General features: G+C 39.3%; 1 protein-coding gene across 5 annotated transcripts in view; it reads left to right on the top strand.

Annotated features, from left to right (window-relative positions):
- The window catches only part of nrxn3a (neurexin 3a), a 275340-nt gene that overhangs the window by 133804 nt on the left and 118862 nt on the right, over positions 1 to 22674 (top strand). For all 5 annotated transcript variants that reach the window (XR_005993299.1, XM_041812741.1, XM_041812742.1 and 2 more), the window contains exon 7: positions 897 to 1058. Coding sequence is in view for 4 of the 5 variants with exons in the window: in XM_041812741.1 (XP_041668675.1) it covers positions 897 to 1058 (162 nt within the window). In the remaining variant the exon portion in view is untranslated. The remainder of the gene's footprint in view (positions 1 to 896; positions 1059 to 22674) is intronic.

Below are 22674 nucleotides of genomic sequence, written 5' to 3'. Positions count from 1 at the left end.
TTGCCTTCACTGCATCCAACTCAAAAAGAAATCAAATCAATGACCACATATCAAAGTAGCTGTAGTGCTACGTAGCCAGACAGTTCCACCCCCTGCAGGATGGTGCCTAGCACTACAGACACAAACATGGTCTCATTTGAAAGCCCAGCCTCTACTGAAAAGTCTAGTCATTTTTGTGTAGTTTCGGTTCGTTTCAAAAGGTTTCTTTTTTGTTTGTTTTCTGCACTTTATTTTGTGTTGTTTTTGTGCCATTGAAAATAAATCTGCTCCTCTTGGTGTCAAACTTTAGTTCCTTTGTAAGACTTCCTTTGAAAGTGAAATATATGGAGGTCTGGGTGATTTGAGAAAAAAAGAATTCCGTGATGCAGTGAGCACCTATAATGGCAAATGAGATTTTTCAAATGGCAGAGAAAGTGCTAAATTGGGCTCAAATGGCACAAGAGGGAATTTTTTTTTTTTTACTAAAATCTCTTATTTTGTCCTGATAACCCACTAGTGGCATAAAAGTTGAAACAGGCAATGTCAAAATGTGGTGCTTTGGCCTACTGGAGAATTTTGGACTTCAACTGCATTATTTCTATGGGATATATATGCTGAAATTGCAAAAAATTAGAAAAAAAAAACATTTTTCATTTATCATGTGTGTGCCAACTTGATTCTCTGTGACCCAGAAACAGATACACACATATTTACACTTCTTAACAAATGTCACTGGTGCCCTCTTCATTATTGTACCTTGTTCATTCAAATAGACCTTGTAGTTACAGAGTTATAGTCATTGAAAGATGGGCTGGTCATTTCGAGCAGCATCATAATAAAAGAGGCCAGGGCTTAACGATAGTGCATCACCATTTCTATTTGAAGCATGATTCTGACTGTTGACACCTCATCACCAGGTGACGATATCAGTGGATGGGATCCTGACCACCACGGGTTACACCCAGGAGGATTACACCATGCTGGGCTCTGACGACTTCTTCTACGTAGGAGGGAGTCCCAGCACGGCGGATCTGCCTGGATCTCCAGTGAGCAATAACTTCATGGGCTGTCTCAAGGAGGTAAAACACCCCGTCACTCTGAGTGGTCCCAGACAGATGAGTGATACTTTCAGCTGATGCTTAGATGTTCAGATTTATTTTAATGTTTTAAGTGTGCTTTTTTTCATTGTACTCTTAGTGATCTTTCGACATAAAGGTGCACTATATGGACAAAAGTATTTGGCTGCCTGCCCATCACACCCAAGGCTGCACATTAGAGGGGATAAAGGGCAAAGCTTTTTTGGAGTCATGGAGAATGAAGACCTGGTCCATCCTAAATTTAAGAAATGATCATATTTTATTCAAACTCTAATTCTCATTATTACTCATTCAGCAACTAAAAATAAAACATCTTATTTACTGATGCTTGTTTCAATAAATCAACCCCATTTTTCTTTAAATGGTTTAAGATTTGAATTTGTAATATTAGTGTGGGGTGGACTAGAACAGTAATGTTAGTGTGTACAGCCAATGATGAGGTGTGCAACATTTTTTCAGTCCACTCCAAAGCTAACTGGATCCAGGCCAGACCAGTGCTAACACTCCAGATCCCACATCAGTATTGATATTATTATTTGGCATCAAGGGAGGGCCAATTAAGCAACTCTTACACCAGCAGGGACTGTAATGACACTGTATTCAAATACTTTAATAGCTACAACAGCCTCCACTCTTCTTGTAAGGCTTTCCACAAGATTTTGTAGTGTTTTTGTGGGAATTAAGTCTGTGTTTCAACAATTAAATCATTTTTTAACAGTTTACAGCTGTTTTGACCACATCACTGCACTTTTGTTGAATTAAATCCACTTTTACACAAATTGTGGCAGAACTTCATATTTAGTATTTTTGGATCTCAGAGCTGCATTCGAATCAGTCCGCCACAATGTTACTCAACCAACTGAAAAAACTGAGCTGGGCTTTCTGGCAAAGTATTACATTGGTTTACTTTCTACTTAAAGACCCTGTAAAGTGAAATCCCAAGTTTTTTTCTTAATACTGCAGATATGTTAGAATACGGTTGCTGTAAACATGTGAAAACACCGAGATCTACATGTGACTGAATCCTGGAGCAGATCTTACTGCCTCATTTTTCATGATTTTGAAGCTTAATTTTATAAACTTGGAGATGTTTAATCCTACTGAAATTTGATTTAGGGGTTCATAACACAGTGAGCTGTCATACAACAAACCTAAATACAGATTTAATTTCACTTTACAGGGCCTTTAAAGGACAGGGACTATTTGTGTCAGTAGTAGGGATGTAATGGTTCACAGAGGTTGTGGTTCGGTTTGTACCTCGGTTTTGGGGTTATGGTTCGGTTCATCAGTAAAAAAGAAAAAGTCCCAGATCTATAATTCTAGATTTCCTTCACTCATTATTATTATTTTTTTAATAATGTTAGTGCAGCTAATACTTTATTCAGATGTTAGAAATAAAAATTTGAATCATTTGATCAATACTTTGTTCCATCTAGTGTTAATAAGAACTATCGGTGATAGTTGGTAGTAAGGTTTAAAACATGAGACAAAAAAGAGGAAAAAAAAAAAATCGAAACAGAAAGCAAACCAGAAAACAGCCCAATATCTCCTGGTTTACAAAAGTAAAATAAATACATTTGTAAATTAGTGGGGATGCTGAGCTTTCAAACTACTGATATTCACGTCCGCCATCTTCTTTATTCTTCTTCTTCTATCTCCTCTTTCAAAATTTGTCGTATTGACACCATTTTAATTTAAAAAATTCAGTTTCTTGTCATTTGACTGCTATGATTTTTCTCATTTCTAACTTTTATCATTTTTAAAATATAGCTATTTTCAGCTGTTTTTATGCTTTTTCAGCCATTGAATGCAATTTTCAGTGACTTTTAGGCCAAAATCAACTATTTATATGCTATTTTCAGCTATTTTAAGGCTACTTTCAGCTACTTTAGGTGATTTTCAGCTTTTTTAGGCCGCTTTCAGCTTTTTTTTTAAATCCTTTTTTGAGCTATTGAATGCCATTTTCAGCTACTTTTGTGCCATTTTATGCTATTTTATGCTGTTTTTATGCTAGTTTCAGCTATTTTTGTGCTTTTGGCTATTTTCAGCAGTTCTTGCACAATTCAACTGTCAGCATCCCCACACAATTTCAGCTGAAATCGTAATTTTGATCTAGTTAGAATATACGCTTCTTAGAGCAATGTCTCATATTTATGGTTTACGTATAGTCCTTTGCTTTGTACACTGGAGTTCAGTCATGTTGGAATAGAGAACGGTTTTCCCCAAACTGTTACCACAAAGTTTGAAGCATAGCATTGGCCCTCACTGGTGATAAGGGGCTTAGTCCAAACCCTGAAAAACAGCCCCATACCATTACCCCTCCTCCAAACTTCACAGTTGGCACAGTGTAGTCAGGCAGGTAACGTCCTCCAGGCATCCTCACCACCCAGACTGGCTCATCTGACTGCCAAACAGAAAAGTGTGATTCATCACTCAGTCAGTCAAGTGTCGGTGTGCTTTACACTCCTCCATCCAACCACTGGCTTTGGACTTGATGCTGTGAAGCTTGCATGCAACTGCTCGGCCATGGAAATCCATGAAGCTCCTGCTGCAGTTATGTGCTTACATTAATGCTAGAGGGAAGTCTGAAACTCCTCACCTATGGAATCAGCAGAGCACTGGTGACTCATAGGCACCATGTGCTGTAGCTGAGTTGTCTGCATCGTAGCTGAGTTGCTGTTGTTCTTAAACACTTCCACTTTCTAATAATATCACCTACAGTAGTATGTGTAATGTAGGGATGAATGAGTGAATGAATGATAAAATCATTATCACCGTGTTGTCAGCTGATGACACAGGTCTTACGCTAACATTTTAACTTAATTTAACTCTGATCCCACGTCCAGTTACACTACAGCTCATTACATGTATTTAGAACTGTAGTAGACCCAGCATACTCCCAGATCAAATATAAAGTTTCTGCAGTCAAATAAGTTTGATAAAATTGAACAGATCAGACGGACACAGAGGAATTAGAGGGTCACTAAGTCATATCTCTTGTTTTCTTTTTTGGCTCCAACAACAAATGTTGTTGTAAGTCATGACATTAAAGATCAGTGAAGCCTCAACAGAGCAAAACTCAGTGTGTAAGACGTTATGTTAACCCCCACACACAATACACACACACACACAAATTTGTTGTTCCCTGAAGCTGATGATGTCATATCTTAACACTTGACTGGAGCCGGGGCGCTGCAGGGACCTGGCTCTCCCTCTTAGTGTTCACGGTGACACAATACACACACACACACACACTTGCAGCATCATATGGGCCGCGGGTAGTGGGAGGAAGTAACGCAGCAGCCATTTAATCCCCCTCTGGCCTACTTCCTGCTCTGTGCCACGCTGGGCAGGTCTGTGAGTCCTCGTACCAGCCACCCCCGACACAAACGCACATGCAAGTTCACACGGTGATATTAACACAAATCAGAGCATGCATGTTAGGCCTGCATCCTTTAGTCACTGCAGCACACAGAGATAGTTAGGTTCAGGCACTGTTTCATGCAAAATAATCATGTAAACTGATGCAGCAGACATAAAAACATTCTCTCTCTTTGAGTCTCTTCTTCACTGATAGCACCAGCATGTAAAAATGTGTTTTAATAGATACAGTCTAGCACTGAAGATTATATTTTCCTTTATATTATTGCATTAGCCAACATTACATAAGCTAAGAGGTGCATGAACTACAACCCCAATTCCAAAAAAGTTGGGACACCATTTAGAACATAAACAACATATCAGATTTTGAACTTGAGACATTTGAACATTTCATCAGAGTTATTTTAAATTTAAAAAATAATGATAGTTGGTTGACAGCAACACATCTCAAAATAGTTGGGACAGGGCCATGTTGTGCAGAAAACCCTCTTGTTTAACAACAGTCTGTCAGTTCCTGGAGTTTAGGGTGGATTTTTTCCCCATTACTGTCTGATGTAGGATTCCAGCTGCTGTGAGTTTGACACCCCTGGTCCTGTTTATCATTAATTTACAGGTTTTACACTATTGCACCCTAAACTTAAGTGTTACCAAAGGATTTAGTCTTGGTAGAATTTAAACTCTGTTCCTATAGTTAGTTCCTATAACATGTCCACTGTGAAAAACATTACAGTATGTATAGAAATATTTCACCCTTTTTTTTTTTTTTTTGCTAAATTTTTAGATCAACTTCAGTTCTGATAAAAGCTGAAAGTTTCTGATTTTGGAGGATTTGATGGATTATAATTTCTTATTTTGTGGAAAAAAGCAAAACAGGAATAAATGCATAATTTTTGTTCATGTATTTCTTGGGTTTACAGTAAATAAAATTAAATCATCCATCTAGTCTCCCTTTAAAAATCTAAATCAGACAACAATCAAAAACTAGTCATGTATCAAAATCAATTAATTTGCTAATCCTCGGACATATCTTTGACTGTAATTTAAAGAGAAGGCCCCAGCCCTCTCTCATAAATTATGAAGAAAATTACTCTGATTTTATGATTTTCATGTAAAAAAGTGACAACATGTATTCAAACTGGTATTTAAAGGGTAAAACCCTGGAATAATTGTAATATTTGACGGTTTTGATTAGAACTGAAGTTGATCTGAAGATTTAAAGTCCCCATAAAATGAAAAAATAAATCTGTATTTAGGTTTGTTGTATGAAAGTTCACTGTGTTATGAACCCCTAAATCAAATTTCAGTCAAATAAAACATCTCTAAGTTTTTAAAATTAAGCTTCAAAATCATAAAAAATGAAGCAGTAGAATCTGCAGCAGGATTTTGTGGGCATGTCTTTTGAATGAGATGAAGCCACGCCCACTCAGGAGAAATACTACAAAAGATGTTACAATCTGAATGTTGACCTTGTGATCAGAGCGCAACTACCTGGCTCTGTGCCAGAGATGAGACAACGTCTGTTTCCTGGTTGCGATCTCTGGTACGATGCTTTAAATCAGTGGTTCCCAAAGTGGGGGTTGGGACCCCCAGAAGGGTCGCGAGACAGTGATAAGGGGTCGCAGGATGCTTTCCAATAAACAAAGAGAAATTGACATGATATAAAATCATTAATTTTATTTTATTGCAAAGTAATATTGTTAAAAATGAGTCCAATTTAAAATAAAAATGCAGTTATCAAGCCATATTTGTACCTAAATGTAAGTAAAAGTTATAAAATATACCTAACATGTAAGTTTTGTACATGATGCTCGTCCAAAATCATGCACTTTATCCCCCTCAATGGAAGGTGGGGGTCCCCGATCTCTGACGTTATTTTGAGGGTCCGGGCTGAAAAGTTTGGGAACCCCTGCTTTAAATGATCCATAGACCACTGTGGCTGATAGATTTGGCAAATTGACCTCACAATGAACAAAAAAACAGTATTTAACTGACTGTTAACTTTCAATAAAGGCAGCTAACAACAGACTGGACTGGGATTAACTGCTCTGTGATTTTATATTGTAGTATTAGAGGGGCGGAGTCATTCCCACTGTGGGGTCGTGACATCACCAGCCCAGATATTTGCCCCGCCCACATGAAACCAAGTCAGGAAAGAGGTGAAAAACTTTCTAACGGTCTAAATCTAAAATTCAGTCACATGTAGATCTCAGTGTTTTCACATGTTTACAGCAACCATATCCCAACATTTCTAGCATGTTAACAAAAGTGTTGGAATTCACTTTACAGGGTCTTTAAGCCCCCAAAAATGGAAAAATATGAATCTGTAACATCTTCATAGCTAATTTTGATAGTGGACATTCTGTCCATGAATGGCTTTTTTGTGAATCTTCAATCAGACACAAAACAAAGAATTAATAGTGTACTAAAAATCAGTGTTGTAGCCAGTCTTTGACATATCCAGGACTGTGCTTGAAAAGGTCCTCCAGCCACCTGACATTTACGTTTTCGAAAGTATTTTTGTAATTTTTTTTCACAGTAAGGTGACTTCTTGTAGTCAAGCTGGCTGTTAAAGGGTTAGTTTTGATCAGGACTGAAGCTAATTAATAAATTCATTTTTAAAAAAGTTTTATAAAGAATGTTTGGACACTTTTGTGCTGAATGGCATAAAGAGGGTTAAAGCGGCTGTCAGAAATCTTTACCACTTACAAGCATGAACGCTGCATTAGAGCTTACCCTGAGTGTGATAAAGAGAAAACATGGCCGCCTTGTTTGTGTGATTAATAGGCCTACTGCTGTGCTGACTGACACAAAAAGGCTTTCCTGCAGGTCAAAAATCTGCTTGGTATTAAATCAGAGGAGTTTGAAATTGATGCTTTTGTGAGGGAAAAAAACCTCCTGAAAAGTGTGTCTGTCATCACGATTCTGTGTGATGATTTTGTCGTGACTATTTATCGAACAGCTGCTGAGACCGCGCTGGCCACTCTCACTCATCCAGGTATTCATTTCTGCTCTCTGCTCACAAACACAGTCAGTGTAAAAGGTGGTCATCATACCGTCTCCCTCCCACTGTCACCCACTCTCTGCCCACCTCCTAATCACAGGCCCACCCACCCACACATCTGCAGCACCCATCAGCTCTCCCTCCGTCTGCCGTCCCGCTCCCCCTCGTCTTCTGCTCCCCGCCATTACGGCTAATTTGCCTGCTGCCAATGCTCTTGTCTTCGCCATCCACAGAGCGGCATTACGGATAAATGTTTTGTTACCATGGCAGCGGGTACTGGTTGCCCCTGGTAGCCCCCGTGGTTGGCTGGCCCGGCATTATTATGCCTTTCATAAGGCAGCAATTACAGAAAAAGCCTACATCTCAAAAACCTACAAAATACATAATGGCCTACAATAACACATAATTGCCATAATTGCCATTGTCATTACACGTCCATCAACCACTCGTATGGAGCTTTTGGCTGTGCCTGTGTGCTGCAGCAGGGAAGGAAACACAAAGGAGGAGTTTCCAGACTCAGTGAGGAGGAGCGGCACACCACTGACTGCTGCTGCTCTCAGTTTACCTTTGATAATTACACTTATTTTACCTCCACTACTGTTTAAAACGGTTACTAGATGCTACCTGCTACTCTGAATAGCCTAAAAATTTAAGATTATTCTTTAAAGAGTGACTTCTAAAAATGAGTGAATTTTTCTAACTTTTACCCTTTATTTCTCTTAACAGGTAAAAGGAAAGTACCTTTCCTTAAGTACTTCAGTTAGACTCATTTTTAGAGCCTTTTCCTGCTGTTTAACCTCACATATACTCCATTCAGGCATTTGGCTGTGTCATCAGTGTTAAGCCTGATTTATAATTCTTTGTCACATCTACACCTTTGCTTTAAACACCCTGAGGCAAATGCAAGCCAAGATGCATATGCGTATTTTTAATGGCTCATAGCCCAATGAATTAAAGGCCTTTTACATTTTTTAAACCATCTTTAGTCACTAGACCTGGATCAGTTTTCCCATTGCTTTTGGTTGTCAGTTTTGCATATTCTCTTCCATTTGCAGTGCTGGTTTGAGGGACACCAGAAGTGCTCTTGTTGTCTCTCTTTTCATTTTTAAATTCCAGATTTTCTGTTATAAATATGCATATGTCATGAGCAACCACGTGCTCCACCAATCAGAGATGGGTACTTTTAGACCCCTTTTATGAGTGCTGGAGAACCCATACATTTGATCTGAGCACCCCAGGAGTCCCACCAGACTGTTTAGTTTTTCAATTTGAGAAAAATTTTGTGTAATACACTATATTGCCAAAAGTATTCACTCACCTGCCATATGAACTTAAGTGACATCCCATTCTTAATCCATAGGGTTTAATATGACATCGGTCCACCCTTTGCAGCTGTAACAGCTTCACCTCTTCTGGGAAGGCTTTCCACAAGGTTTAGGAGTGTGTTTAGGGGAATTTTTGACCTTCTTCCAGAAGCGCATTTGTGAGGTCACACACTGATTTTGGACCAGAAGGCCTGGCTCTCAGTCTCTGCTCTGATTCATCCCAAAGGTGTTCTATCGGGTTGAGGTCAGGACTCTGTGCAGGCCAGTCAAGTTCATCCACACCAAACTCTCTCATCCGTGTCTTTATGGACCTTGCTTTGTGCACTGGTGCACAGTCATGTTGGAACAGGAAGGGGCCATCCCCAAACTGTTCCCACAAAGTTGGGAGCATGGAATTGTCCAAAATCTCTTGGTCTGCTGAAGCATTCAGAGTTCCTTTCACTGGAACTAAGGGGTCAAGCCCAGCTCCTGAAAACAAGCCCACACCATAATCCCCCCTCCACCAAACTTTACACTTGGCACAATGCAGTCAGACAAGTACCGTTCTCCTGGCAAGCACCAAACCCAGACTCGTCCATCAGATTGCAAGACGGAGAAGCACGATTCGTCACTCCAGAGAACACGTCTCCACTGCTCTAGGGTCCAGTGGTGGCAGCTTTACACCACTGCATCCGACACTTTGCATTGCACTTGGTGATGTATGGCTTGGATGCAGCTGCTCAGCCATGGAAACCCATTCCATGAAGCTCTCTACGCACTGTTCTTGAGCTAATCTGAAGGACACATGAAGTTTGGAGGTCTGACTGCCGAAAGTTGCCGACCTCTGCACACTATGCACCTCAGCATCCGCTGACCCTGCTCCGTCATTTTACGTGGCCTACCACTTGGTTGCTGTCGTTCCCAGTCTCATCCACTTTGTTATAATGCCATTGACAGTTGACTGTGGAATATTTAGGAGCAAGGAAATTTCACGACTGGACTTGTTGCACAGGTGGCATCCTATCACAGTACCACACTAGAATTCACTGAGCTCCTGGGAGTGACCCATTCTTTTATAAATGTTTGTAGAAACAGTTTGCATTCCTAGGTGCTTGATTTTATACACCTGTGGCCATGGAAGTGATTGGAACACCTGATTTCAGTTATTTGAAAGGGTAAGTGGATAGGTGAGCCGAGCCAAACCAAGCTGTGCTTATTTGCTTTTCCATCACCAGTTTGGCTGCACCGAGCCTCCGTCAAATGGGCCAAAGCAGGGTCGAAGCGGTCCGATTTGCCAGGGGGACTTCTGCTACTGATACCCGTCCATGATAAATTTTCACCCCACAGGGAGATGTGGTAAATACCTTTTATCCCTGCCTCTGCTCCAGCTGTCTATAACTCTGTTACAGCGGTGTCAGCATTCACTGCATGACTTAAATATTTATGACACAAGACCAAAACTCCAGATTTTTCTGCTCATACTAGGATTTGATAGTTGCGCATGGCTTCTCACACTGACAAGTGAGATCAGGAAGGTCCAGGCGCAGATCCAGGAATACACCTTTTTCTGCACCTACTAGGAACAAAAGTTTGACCCTTTCCCCTTCTTAAAGACAAAAAAATTCTTGAATTTTAAAAAATAAAATGCTGGAGATGTTCAAAACATTTAGCCCATGATGGAGTCTGCCTTTAATTTATTACCTGGAGCTAGTAAAGCATGCAGTTCTCACTGCCCAATCCAAAGATATGATTGTGCTCATTTTCTGCTCTTTAGAGACCCACAAATCAATAATAGTGAGACTGTTCTGTAACTTAAATGCAGGAAAATCCTCTCCTTTTGGTGATAAGTGTGAATTATTGTTTGTTTACTGATTGCTGATAGAGAGAGAGAATGTGAAAAGAGCAGCTTTCAGCGCTGTCGCTGAGTTTGACTTTTGCTTTAAAATGATGTAAAGTCATTTAGACCAGACAGTGTTGAGAGATCAAAGAGGGCCGTTACCAGGGCCGTTTCTGGCTTTGTGGGGGCCCTATGCAAGATGCTGTTAGGGGGCCCTTATTGCCAAACTGTGATGGAGAGATTCTTAATCCATTAGATGATCCATGAACAGTCCAGGCCTTTACTTGTTTTTTTCTGCAGACAGACCTAACAGTTATATGTAGCATATAAAATACATATGCATCTCAATAAATTAATCAGAATTGATCCAAAGTAATTTTTAGTGGCAAATATCTGAGAGACAACTTCCACTGGACGATAACATAGCAGGCATATGCACAACAACACAGCTTATCATTGCAGCTTGTTTAATTCTTGTATCCTATATTTATTTTTAAACATATAGTATAAGGGGAAAGACATTGTAGTTCTCCGTGGATGAAGCTGAACATTCAGCTTCGGGGCCCCCTAGTGGCTTGTGGGGCTCTTTGTATTTGCATATTCCGCATATAGCAAGTAACAGCCATGACGGTAACTTCATGTCAGGATGCTCAAGAAATTGATCCCTTCCTTTATAAATGGCAGAGATGATAATGTAACAGGTGTTTGCAGTGAGGTGCTGCACAGCAGGAAAGTCATGTACACCCTCCTAGGACTGTCTTCTAATATAAAACTAGAAAAGCACTTGGAGAGCGCAGACCTCCGCCGTTAGCTCTATCTCCCAGTAGTTAAAAAAATTCCTGGATCCAGACGGTGATCCGGATCACTCCCAAAATCTAATCAGTTCTTCCTTATGCCATTTCTGACATTTCCTGAAAATTTCATCAAAATCCATCTATGACTATTTGAGTTATGTTGCTAACAAACAAACTAACTAACTAACTAACAAACCCTGCAGGTCACATAACCTCCTTGGCGGAGATGATAATGACCACATTGCACTTTGTATATGAGGTAGTACTGCTCTTCAGCAGTAGGTGTCAGTATGACTAAGAAGGATCATAATATGAAGTGTAGTAATACGTAATATTCATAAGAATTACACCACCTCCAGTCAGTTTGCGAGATATCGAAATGCTCGCCATTGCCACTAAGGTAGTGATGTCCAAACTATGGCCCAGGGGCCAAATGTGGCCTGTGGCCCCTATTTGATTGGCCCCCCAAAAATTCTTTAAATTAAATGAAATATGGCCCTCAGTAGAGAATGAAACTTGTGTTACACTGTATTATTCTTATTAGTTTCAGCACAAAGCAATGCTATCATGCTAATACTGTAAACAGACATTTTGACAAGAAGGATATATTGCTGTTTTTCAGAATAAAAGAAGACATAAAAAGTAAAAGTATTGGCAACCAAAATAATAAAGATGCCTTGATTTATTACGCCCTAATGGATTACAGCACCAAATAGCAGCACCAATGATGTTCCAGGGGCAGAGCCAGTGGTTTCCAGAGCTGATGAGGGCCCCCCAAAATCTGACTGGCCTCCCCAAAAGCCTTAAAACGATTAGCTATCTGGCTTATCAGCCATCAACTGGCCATTTAAGCATACCCAATCACTGAGCATATCTTCACCAACATTAGATTGGTTTTACTAACTTTAATATCAAGGTGACATATATAAAAGTGGCCCCACCATCCTTATGTATTTATGTATGTGGCCCCTAAAGGAAAAAGTTTGGACACCCCTGCACTAAGGCATCCTTTAATGAAACTTGTCAGTGTTATGGGTCTTAATCTGAAAATCTGAGCTTGATTGGCTCAACAGAGTAAGAGTAAAGAAGTTTCCTAATCGAGTGATGTCCTGTTGCCAGTAGGGGGCGCTTTGATGAGATGGCATGTGGCCGTGTTCAGTCTGATACTGTAGTGTTGCCAGAAAATTTAAAAGATCACAGAATAATGTTTGCAAAAGCAAGCACAACATATCCTTATTTTGAAATTGAGGTGGACTTCCTATTGGGATTTTGTCCTGGGGTCAGGAGGCTTTTTGTTGATGCAGTCGTGATTTACATGTAGGCCAAAGATCTTAGGCCGAGGTGTAATGGTGTGTCAGGGCTCAGTGAGTACCTCAGCCAAAACTGTGGGGTCTAGTGACTCTTTAATAGAAGCAGTACATAAAGGAGGAAACGGCACATCACTGTGTTATGTTAGCAGATATTGTTTTATTAGGCTGTATGTGTGTCAATCAGGATTTTTTGTCCTTGTCAAGGATGTAAGGAAGACATAATGGAGGTTAACATAATCATTTTTAAAGAAAATCTAACTTTTTAAATCATGCTTCCATTTTAACATGTTTGAATAACTTTTAGTATATTCCCTCTGGGATTTAGTCTCCTAACAAAGCATCATTAAAAAACGTCCACATTGAAGATAAAAACAGGGTTCCTTAAAAAAGAAACAACATCAAACAGTGAATTAACAGAGTTCAGCAACAGGACATGTGCATTCATCAGTCAAATAATCCTTAATCCTGTTTAGATTGTCTTCCATGCTCATAAAATAATCTAGTTTAGGGGATTTTGAGACTCATAACAAGATGAGCAAGCACAAAAAAAAGTTCATTGTTTGCCTGTTTATTTACATGCAGTTTATATTTCTACTAAAGTTTACTGTAAATGATTTAAATATTGCATTCTTATATGGTAGACGTTATGTTCGTCTAGATAAAATGAAAATAAAATAGCTTCTAAATTAACTGATGCAAAAATGAGGAGTACCAACTACATGAATTACTTCACATTATTGATACTAAAATATCAGAGCCTGCTCTGATGCCCTGAAGGCTTTGATTTCAAAGAAAAAGATGCAGTGTCAGGTTAAAGTTCACTCTTTATATACAGGTTACAATTCGATGTGATACATTAACATTCTTTATGATAGGATACAGAAATAAACAATACAATGTGATACAATTCGATTCTTTGTAATAGTATGATATAGAACATTACTTTATGATATGTTACAATACTTAATATGATATAGTTCTTTAAAACACGTTACAAATGTTGCAAAACATTTCTAAACAGTACAGTGCAGTAAGATGTTTGGTGATACAAACCAAAAAAGTAATCTGAGTATTCTAATGCAATGGTTCTCAAATGGTGGTGGGCAAGTCTAGGTGTTCCTTTGGAATTTGTTTAACTATACAACATTAATTTAACTGTACAGTGACTGAAGATACTAGAAATTAAGCCTAGCGTTAGTTCATGCAGGACATCTCAGCCGTCAGCTGATGGCCAGGTGATCCCAATTGTTACCTCCCGGCTCCCACAAGCCAATCACAGCTCTTTCTCTCAACACAGCAGTGCATTTAAATATGGCACATTAATCCCTGCTTGTATTAATGAAGACGCACCACACTGCTGCTGCTGGCAAAGCTTCACCTCCTCCACCCCAGCCTCCTCCTTTATAGCATAAAGATTGTTGCACCCTCATATTCAGATTCATGCTACTATTGCTTCTGAACTAATGTTACTGTATTCAGTACTCATTGTTATGAATGCATCTATCCATATGGAGGTTTCTAGCCATGCGACTCCTGGAAATTCAAAGCATGCCGCTTGACCAACCCAGGGAGCATCTTTTGAACAGAGCCTTCTCTGCCATTTAAACTGTAGATCCATTTTGCATTAAAATGGTTAAATGTAAGACATTTAACCATTAAAATTAGAATTAAAGAGGCTATTTTGCATGGAAATAGATATGATGTGCTACTCATAGCATTTAGTCTTCTTACATTGTATGCACCTGGAAGATGAAGGAAATTAAGAAAATTAAAATGATTGACTAAAAGTGGCTACATTTTGCAAATAAAGAGCACATAATTTACTAATTTGCCTTCTTGTCCCCCAAACCAAGAGCTTTATTGTCAGATGTTAATAAAATCCGAGTATAAAGCACCATCATCCTCAGTGAGTCGGCACCTTCACTTATTAACTCAGACTGACTCAGGAGGATTTCAGCTCACGGTGTGTATTCTGTAAAGGAAGTGATGCCACCCTGTGGTCAGACGTGCACACTGCAGGAGCACTGATGCTGCAAAAACACCCAAAGGACGGTCTCATGTTTGAACCATGTGACTGAAAATACTACAATGCAACATCTGCAGTCAAGTGTTTGTCAGTTGTGGTTTTCTTTCTTTTTTTTTACTTGACTGTTGAAAAATAAGATTTCATGCATATTTCTGTACTCATAGGGTAAGTACAGTCAGTATTATGCTGGTGTTTTTTAGTGGATTTTGTGTGCTCCACATGCAACACACTCAAATATGCAAAGAATAAACAGTAGGAGATTGATGAATTTTATATTTGCATTTCTACAAATATTCAAAAATTCAGAATCTGAAAGTTTTATTACAAAAATGAAGGAGAAATAGGGGACTAAAAAGAATAAGAATATGAGAAATATATGAATAAAACAGGAAATACACATATATCCCAAAATAAAGCATCAAGCCCCAAAAAGAGATTTAAAACAGAACACATTGATTTGCAAATCCTTTTCAACTTCAACTAAATACAGCACAAAGACAAAAAATGTGAAAAAAAGTTTCTGCAATTTGTTCTAAAAAAGTTGGGACAGGAGCATGTTTACCAATGTGTTGCACCATCTTTTCTTCTAATAACACTCTGCAAGCATCTGGGTCCTGAAGACACCATTTAAAGTAGAATTCTTTCCAAATCATGTTTGATGGACATCTCAAGAGTGCAGGGTTTCCTCTGATGTATTTTGTACTCCATAATACTCCACACATTTTCAAAAGGAGACAGGTCTGGACTGTATGTAGGCCAGTCTAGGCCCCGCCCTCTTTTACTGTGAAGCCATGTCATTGTAACTTGTGCTGAATGTGTCTCGGCATTGCCTCAGGGAAATAGGCAGGGACAATCCTGAAGAAAAATAAGTCTGGATGCCAGCATATGTTGCTCCAAAACCTCTTTGTATAATGTTGCCTTCACTGATGTGCTAGTGACCCATGCTATTGGCTCTAACACACCGTCACAGATGATGGCTTCTGAACTTTGATAACAATCTGGATGGTCCTTTTCCTCTTGACAAAGATACAATTTGTAATATGGACTCATCAGACCATAGCATGTTTTTCCATATTAGATCAGTCTGTGTCAGATGACCTCAAGCCAGGTAAAGTGGGCGGGGCATCCAAAAGTTGTTGATATATAGCTTCAACATTGCATTTGGAGGGGGTAGGTAGTCCATGGAAGTGATGTTTTTTTAAGAGTTCAGTTCATATCAGCCAGTCCTCCCAGTATCCATGGCAGAGTCTAGAAAATGGAAAGGTAGAGAGAGAGAGAAAAAATGCCCGTTGAGTATTTGCCGGTTTTCTCTACTCAGGAGAATTCCAATCCATAGAAGAAAACCACCAACAACAAAACCCTCTGACCACTGAGACTTCTTTCTCTTTTTCAAACAATCAATGAAGTCATTAGGTCAGAGACCTCGTCCAACCACATTACATGGAGGAGGAGGAGGTGATTTTGGGCACTGGGTATTTATAATTCATGGGTTAAGCTTGTTTTGGATGATTGTTGTTGAGTAAATTGCTGTCATGGAAGTTTTAAAAATAAATCAAACAGTACCTCCCATCAACATTAATTGAAAACCAGTCATGAAATATAAAATGAACCAAATGTTTTTTCATAGAGGCAGCAAAAAATCACTCTGAAGGCAGGCCAAAATCTTGTCTTTTCCATTTTTCATGATTTTTTTTCATAAATCAGAGCTATTGGACATCTGTCAGTGGGTTATTTCAAATTTTAAACCTTTTGAAGGTTTTCAAAAGATGCTGATATGGTCATTCAGTGTTGAATTATGTGAATAAAGCATATTTTTTCACTCCAGGTTTTTTTGTCAAAGAGTCTAAGAATAAGAAATCAACAGACTGTACAAATGTTGACAAGATCCTGTTAAAAGTATAACACACTGTGTGGCCAAACCCTTTACTTATATATACAATCAGTCCGTGAGCACAGGTGTCTCTCCAGATATGAAATCACTAAGGTATTACCAATCTATAGCAGTAACATGTACTATCCAATCAAAGGTCAGTTCTTGTTGTCACAGTTCTCTTAAACTCTGGAAAAATATTTCATTTAATACTCAATGACTTTAACACTACCCTGTGTTCCAAATTATTATGCAAATGATAATTTTCTCAAATTTTCCTATAGTTCAAGTTATATTGAACAAACCTCCTAATGGAAACTATTTTATTTTCAAAAATAAACAACTCAAAATCCACTGTTTCATATTATTATGCACATCAGAGTTTCAGAACATTTTATTGGCTGTAAAGAACTGAAAATGGTCTTTTGTTGAATTTGCAGCATTAGGAGGTCATATTTAGTGATATCTAAAACTATTTTAATCAAAACCATCTTAACAGGCCAAGTTCCATGTTAACATAGGAGCCCTTCTTTGATATCACCTTCACAATTCTTGCATCCATTGAACTTGTGAGTTTTTGGAGAGTTTCTGCTTGAATTTCTTTGCAAGATGTCAGAATATCCTCCCAGAGCTGCTGTTTTGATGTGAACTGCCTCCCACCCTCATAGATCTTTAGCTTGAGGATGCTCCAAAGGTTCTCAGTAGGGTTGAGGTCAGGGGAGGATGGAGGCCACACCATGAGTTTCTCTCCTTTTATGCCCATAGCAGCCAATGACACAGAGGGATTCTGTGCAGCATGAGATGGTGCATTGTCATGCATGAAGATCATTTTGCTAAGGAAGGCACGGTTCTTCTTTTTGTACCATGGAAGAAAGTGGTCAGTCAACACAAAGCATTGTATGATCAACAATATGGATTTAAAAACAACTGGAAAACTGCAATGGATCTCATAGAATCTGCAGAGGAAATAACATCAGCAGTTGAAAACAAAGAATATGCATTAGGAGTTTTACCTAGATCTTGAAAAAAAAAAAAGATTTTGACACAGTAAACCACGACTTAAAACTTCAGAAATGTTGAATAAGGCGATCAGCATTCACTTGGCCCAATAGTTACTTAAATAGTATTAGTATGTTCAGATTAATCAGGTAAATTCAGAACTATTAAAGATCTAACATGGAGTTCCACACAGTTCAGTGTTGGCTCCATTATGGTTTATTTTGTTCTTAACAATAATCATGAATATGGAAAAGGATTAGGGCCACTGAAAGAATAGAACTTTTTCTGAGACAATTTTTTTTTTTAGTTTTGAGAAAGCTGCTGTAGGCTGGGTGCATATATGAAAGGGCTTGGGAATGCATTGATGTTGCTAGTGTGATTGCAAGCCAGGGATGTGCTGCAGCTCGGTTAAAAAAAATCAGGCCTAATGTGAAAGCACCTTAAGACCTCTCTTTACATAACAGAACTGTTTGTCCAGTTTGACAGAGGCTTATGTACACCTAAAAAAGTGTTTTTCAATAAAATCTTTATTTCAGAAAGTCATCATGTTTTTCTTTTAATTAACTGGATTTTGAAAGTTTTGGAATCTTTAAAGATCACATATTATGCAAAATACACTTTTTTTTTTAGGCTTTTCTAACAAAAATATGCGCCCCTGGCCTGTCCACAATCCCTCAAGAATCAGAAAAATCCATTCCCTCCCCTCCCTTTTTCTACACCTTTCAGAAAATTTGTGCCGAAAGAAGCCATACTTAGTTTTTCCCCTCATGATGTCATGTGGGGAGTTAGACCCGCCCCCAGGTTTGGTTGGCCCTCCCTGCTTGGAAGATAGTTCCACCCCCTCTCCTGATCTTCCTTTTAGGAGAGCTATATCCATTAGGCCACACCCCTTTCCTGAAAGGGGCAGAGTCAGACAGTCAGACAGCTGGAGTGTTTTATCTGCAACAGACTTCACAGGAATGTTTTGGGGACCTCTGAGACCAGTATAACCTTGTCAAAGGGGTAAAATATGACCTTTAAGCTTTTAAATCCCAAAAGAGCCTGTCTTTCATTTACCATCATTTATACAAAATACCTGGATGGACTGCTCCCATCAATCTGATATGCAGTGATATACAGCACATGTAGTCTAAACCTTTATGTATTAGCAACCTCATACCTTCTACAACTCCTAATTTACATTTAATAACACCTGCTTAAATCCAGGCTCTCCCCCTGCCTCTCCTCCATTAACGTGATAACCTTCTGCATGCTAAGGCTCAGAGAATACAAATTATTTACCCCACTGTGGAGTGATTCAGTGTGAATCAGGCTGGTTCTTTCTGAGTGGACATTAAAACGTGCTCGCCGAATTGACTGGCAATCTGAAAGGTAATTTCAAGCCTGAGTCATATTGTGTTTCATTGCTCATTCTCACACACTGATAAGAGTGTATGTGTGTGCTGCAGGCCTGGTTGAGGAGATAATTCAGTGATGGATTTCTATCATCTGGTCATTGTCAAACATTTTCAATTGCTTTCTGTTGCTCAAACTCTCACTCACACACACATGCATCTATAAATATATATTAGTGTGTGTTGGGCATCCCTCTCCCTGCTATCAGTCAGCTAATGCTTCATTCTCCTGTTAACCTGCAGCCTGCGTCTGCAGCCAGCTGATAAAGCTCCCTTTGCATGTTGAAAGGTTCTTTTGCTATTATTGTTCAGAGGTGGCAGGGACCTGAAAGTGACTTGTCAAATTGTCAGCTACACCGGCCGCCTTCGTCCCCATCCCCCTACCCCACCAACGCCACCGTCTCTGTCATACCCCCCCCTCGTCTTCCTCTTCCAGTCTGTTGACACGTTTTATATGATTTATGCTCTCTTTTATCAACCAGCAATGTAACACCAGCAAGTGTGTACAGTGGTCACATCACTGTCTTTTGTGCTTGAATGTGTGTTTGTGTTTGAGTGAGAGTGTGTGTGTCCAGGCTGTGCATTCTCATGTCTATAAAAGGAACTTCCTGTTTTAGGAAACAACAATGAAACACAAGGGTAAGGCAGAGATGTACTTGCTTGCTTTTTAACCTTGCACTTGCTGTCACATTCATCTCCATAATGAAGGTAATCGTTCATTTAATTGGCCATGCACCATGTGTATTACTGGAGGAGACCTGTAGAGGGCACACCAGAGAGAGAAGGTTGTATCAACTTCTGTTTCTGCAGGATTCAATCTGAAGACATGAAAACACTTGATTAGGTTACATATTTATGCTCGAAGTCTAACTCTTCTAGTGGAGAGAAACCCTGTGGTCTGCGAGGCAACCAAACAACGACACAGCTTAAGTTACTTGTTTCAGGTACGAGTTCCAGCATAGGTTTAGTGTGGTTTTTACACCGCATGATAATTCAGATCAGCACATGCTGCTTCATTTTCCCCCACCCGCCCCTCCACTCTCTCTCTCCCTCTCTTGAACCAAAATCTGACTATTAACACCGTAGTTTGCCTGCGTCTTATGTGGATATCAATTGTGGAAATATAACAGAAAAAGGCATAAGTTTGCTCTCAAAGCCACCTAACAAACACTGAATTAAGAGTTGCTCTCCATTTTTTCCAACTTGGCACAGTTCTGACGTCTGAGCTGATGCTCTAAGGCGGTGATACTCAACATGTGGCTCTTTTGTGAGTATTTGTGGCTCTTGAATGTCTTAATTTGAAAAATTATTCCCTCCAAAAAACTTTTGAAAAGGGAAACTTTGACCTCAGACATAATACATACAGTAGGCTTTTATTGTCAACCTTTGTATTTGCTCTTTGTATTTTCATTGTGAATTCTTTCCCAATGTTTTGCTACTTCTGATACATTTTTACTGCTATTAACACATTTTGCCACTTCTATTTGCCCCTTTTTGCTGATTTTTGCCACTGTTATCCTGCTTTTTGCAATTTTTCCCCTTTTTTCCCATTTTTTTTGCCACTTTTCGCCCATTTGTATGAAATTCTCCTTTTTTTCTCATTTTTGCCCCTCTTTGCTGCTTTTTGCCCATTTCTCCCTACTTTTTGCTGCCTTTTGCCTATTATAGTCACTTCACGCAAATCTCTTGCTTAATTTTGGCTGCTTTTTGACCATTTTCACCACTTTCTGCCTTTTTTTGCCACTTATTCTCCCTTTATTTACCACTCTTTCCCCAGTTTTTGCAATTTTATGCCTATTCTGCCCCTTTTTACCCATTTTTGCCGCTTTTGGCTATTTTTGCCTCCTTTATTTTATTTTTAATGCCACTGTTTGATTCAAACTGTTGCAGGTAAAGATAAACACAGTACTAAAACACTCTCAGTTTGTGCTTTTCAAAGTAAAAGCCCACTTTAGCATTTCTTTGGAGGAATTACCTTCATTTTATTTTGAAAAGCTACAAGCAGGCTTCCACTATACACGAAATCCAGTCACTTGTAGGGAGGTTTATTGAGGTAAAACTTAGGAGGAATGACAGAGCTTTGACAGCAGGGAGACAAAACCAGCAAACTCAGCCTGGTTTGAAAGCTGTTATGGCAGAAACAGCTGCAAGCAGACAACATACTGCCAGTCTGGAAAACAGGTTACTGCATAGGAATGGCAAGGTGCGCTAGTGACGTCACAGTACCAGCACGGACCAAAACATGGCGGCCTCCTGTTGATTTTATAAGCTCCAACTTACTCAAAATGCAGATATCTAGAATATCCAGCGAGTTTTTCTATCCAACAAAATGAACTTGTCTGATCATGCAGGGTTCCTTTTTAAATGTGTCATTTTAAAGCATCAGGATTTAGAGTAAATGTACATTTTATTTGATAAAAATGAAGCTCTCACACCCCAGTTGACTGTTTTTTTTATTTATCTGGATGCATCATTTTCCTTTTACAGCATGATGAATGTAATTTTTAATGAAAGCACCCTCTGAATCAGTGATTTCATCCGATAAATGTGTCTGTAGCATGTATTTATTATCCCCTACTGGTGCTAAAATTACAGTTAAATCTTCTTTTTTTGGTGCAATTTGGAGCGGAGCTTCTCCCACTAAAGAACTATCTACGTATTTCGAGGTATTGTGATGGTTTTTACAGTGTAATTTAATTCAGACTTCTGTGTTTGCACACTGCCCTGCAGTCTCATGCCCTTATATGGGCTTTAAAGGGGTGTGTGCTAACCATGAGAAACACACCTGCTTCCAGCTTATGAGTGCCTAGCATTCACAAATTTACGAACACAGGAGAGAACAAATTAAGCAGTTTAAGAACATCTCATAAATTCCACATATGTAGGTTTCTCTTAGAAATGTACTTAAGAACACATTTAAGGGAAATTTAGGACAATGAGTCCCAGTGTTCTCAGAAATCATTTCGGCCCTAAGCTGTTTGAATACACGTGTGGTTAAGAGGTCCACTTATGGTGACATTTTACTGCAGCACAGATAATCACAAACTTCACCATTTAACTGTTTTAATTATTATCACATTTATTTAGTAGCTACAAATGTGATCACTCTCTAGGGTTGCATTCTAGTCTGCCTTCTGTTGTCCATGAGTGTGATGATAGAGTTGTTTTAATGTTCTCAGACTTTATTTTGGAGAAGAGTAGCTGAAGAGGCTTGTGCTTTTCTGCTCAGTCACAACAGGAGTAAAAAAAAACCCTCTAGTGGAGAAGTGGGGAAAGATGGATGGAGGAGAGAGCAGGATGGATGTAACAGAAAGAGGCAACAAAGAAAGAGAGTGAGAGGAGAAAAGAGGAAAAGACAATCTTCCACCCAGTCCCCGAGCACCTTAAGGGATGAGTTGATTTACTGTCAAATCTGCTGCTGGATTATCGATAATCTCAGCCAGGCCCCTCAATCTACCCACTCAGCCATCGCGGCGCTCTCAGACAGGACCCGGGGCGAGGAGGGGGGGCAGACATTAATATAACGCCGAGTGAAACGGAGGAGAGGGTGTGTTTGTTTTGTGTACGTTTGCGCCCGAAATCTAGCCAGACAGAGGCTGTTTTTCTGCCCAGAGAATTAGAGGGGGAAAAAAAGGCCTTCAATTTTCCACTTGAGCAGATTTCAATTTACACACACATCCCC

The sequence above is a fragment of the Cheilinus undulatus genome, linkage group 18 (genome assembly GCF_018320785.1).
Source record: "Cheilinus undulatus linkage group 18, ASM1832078v1, whole genome shotgun sequence".
NCBI classification, from domain to species: Eukaryota; Metazoa; Chordata; class Actinopteri; order Labriformes; family Labridae; genus Cheilinus; species Cheilinus undulatus.
Note: the sequence above shows the minus strand (reverse complement) of the source record. Positions and strands in the feature narration are given on the sequence as shown.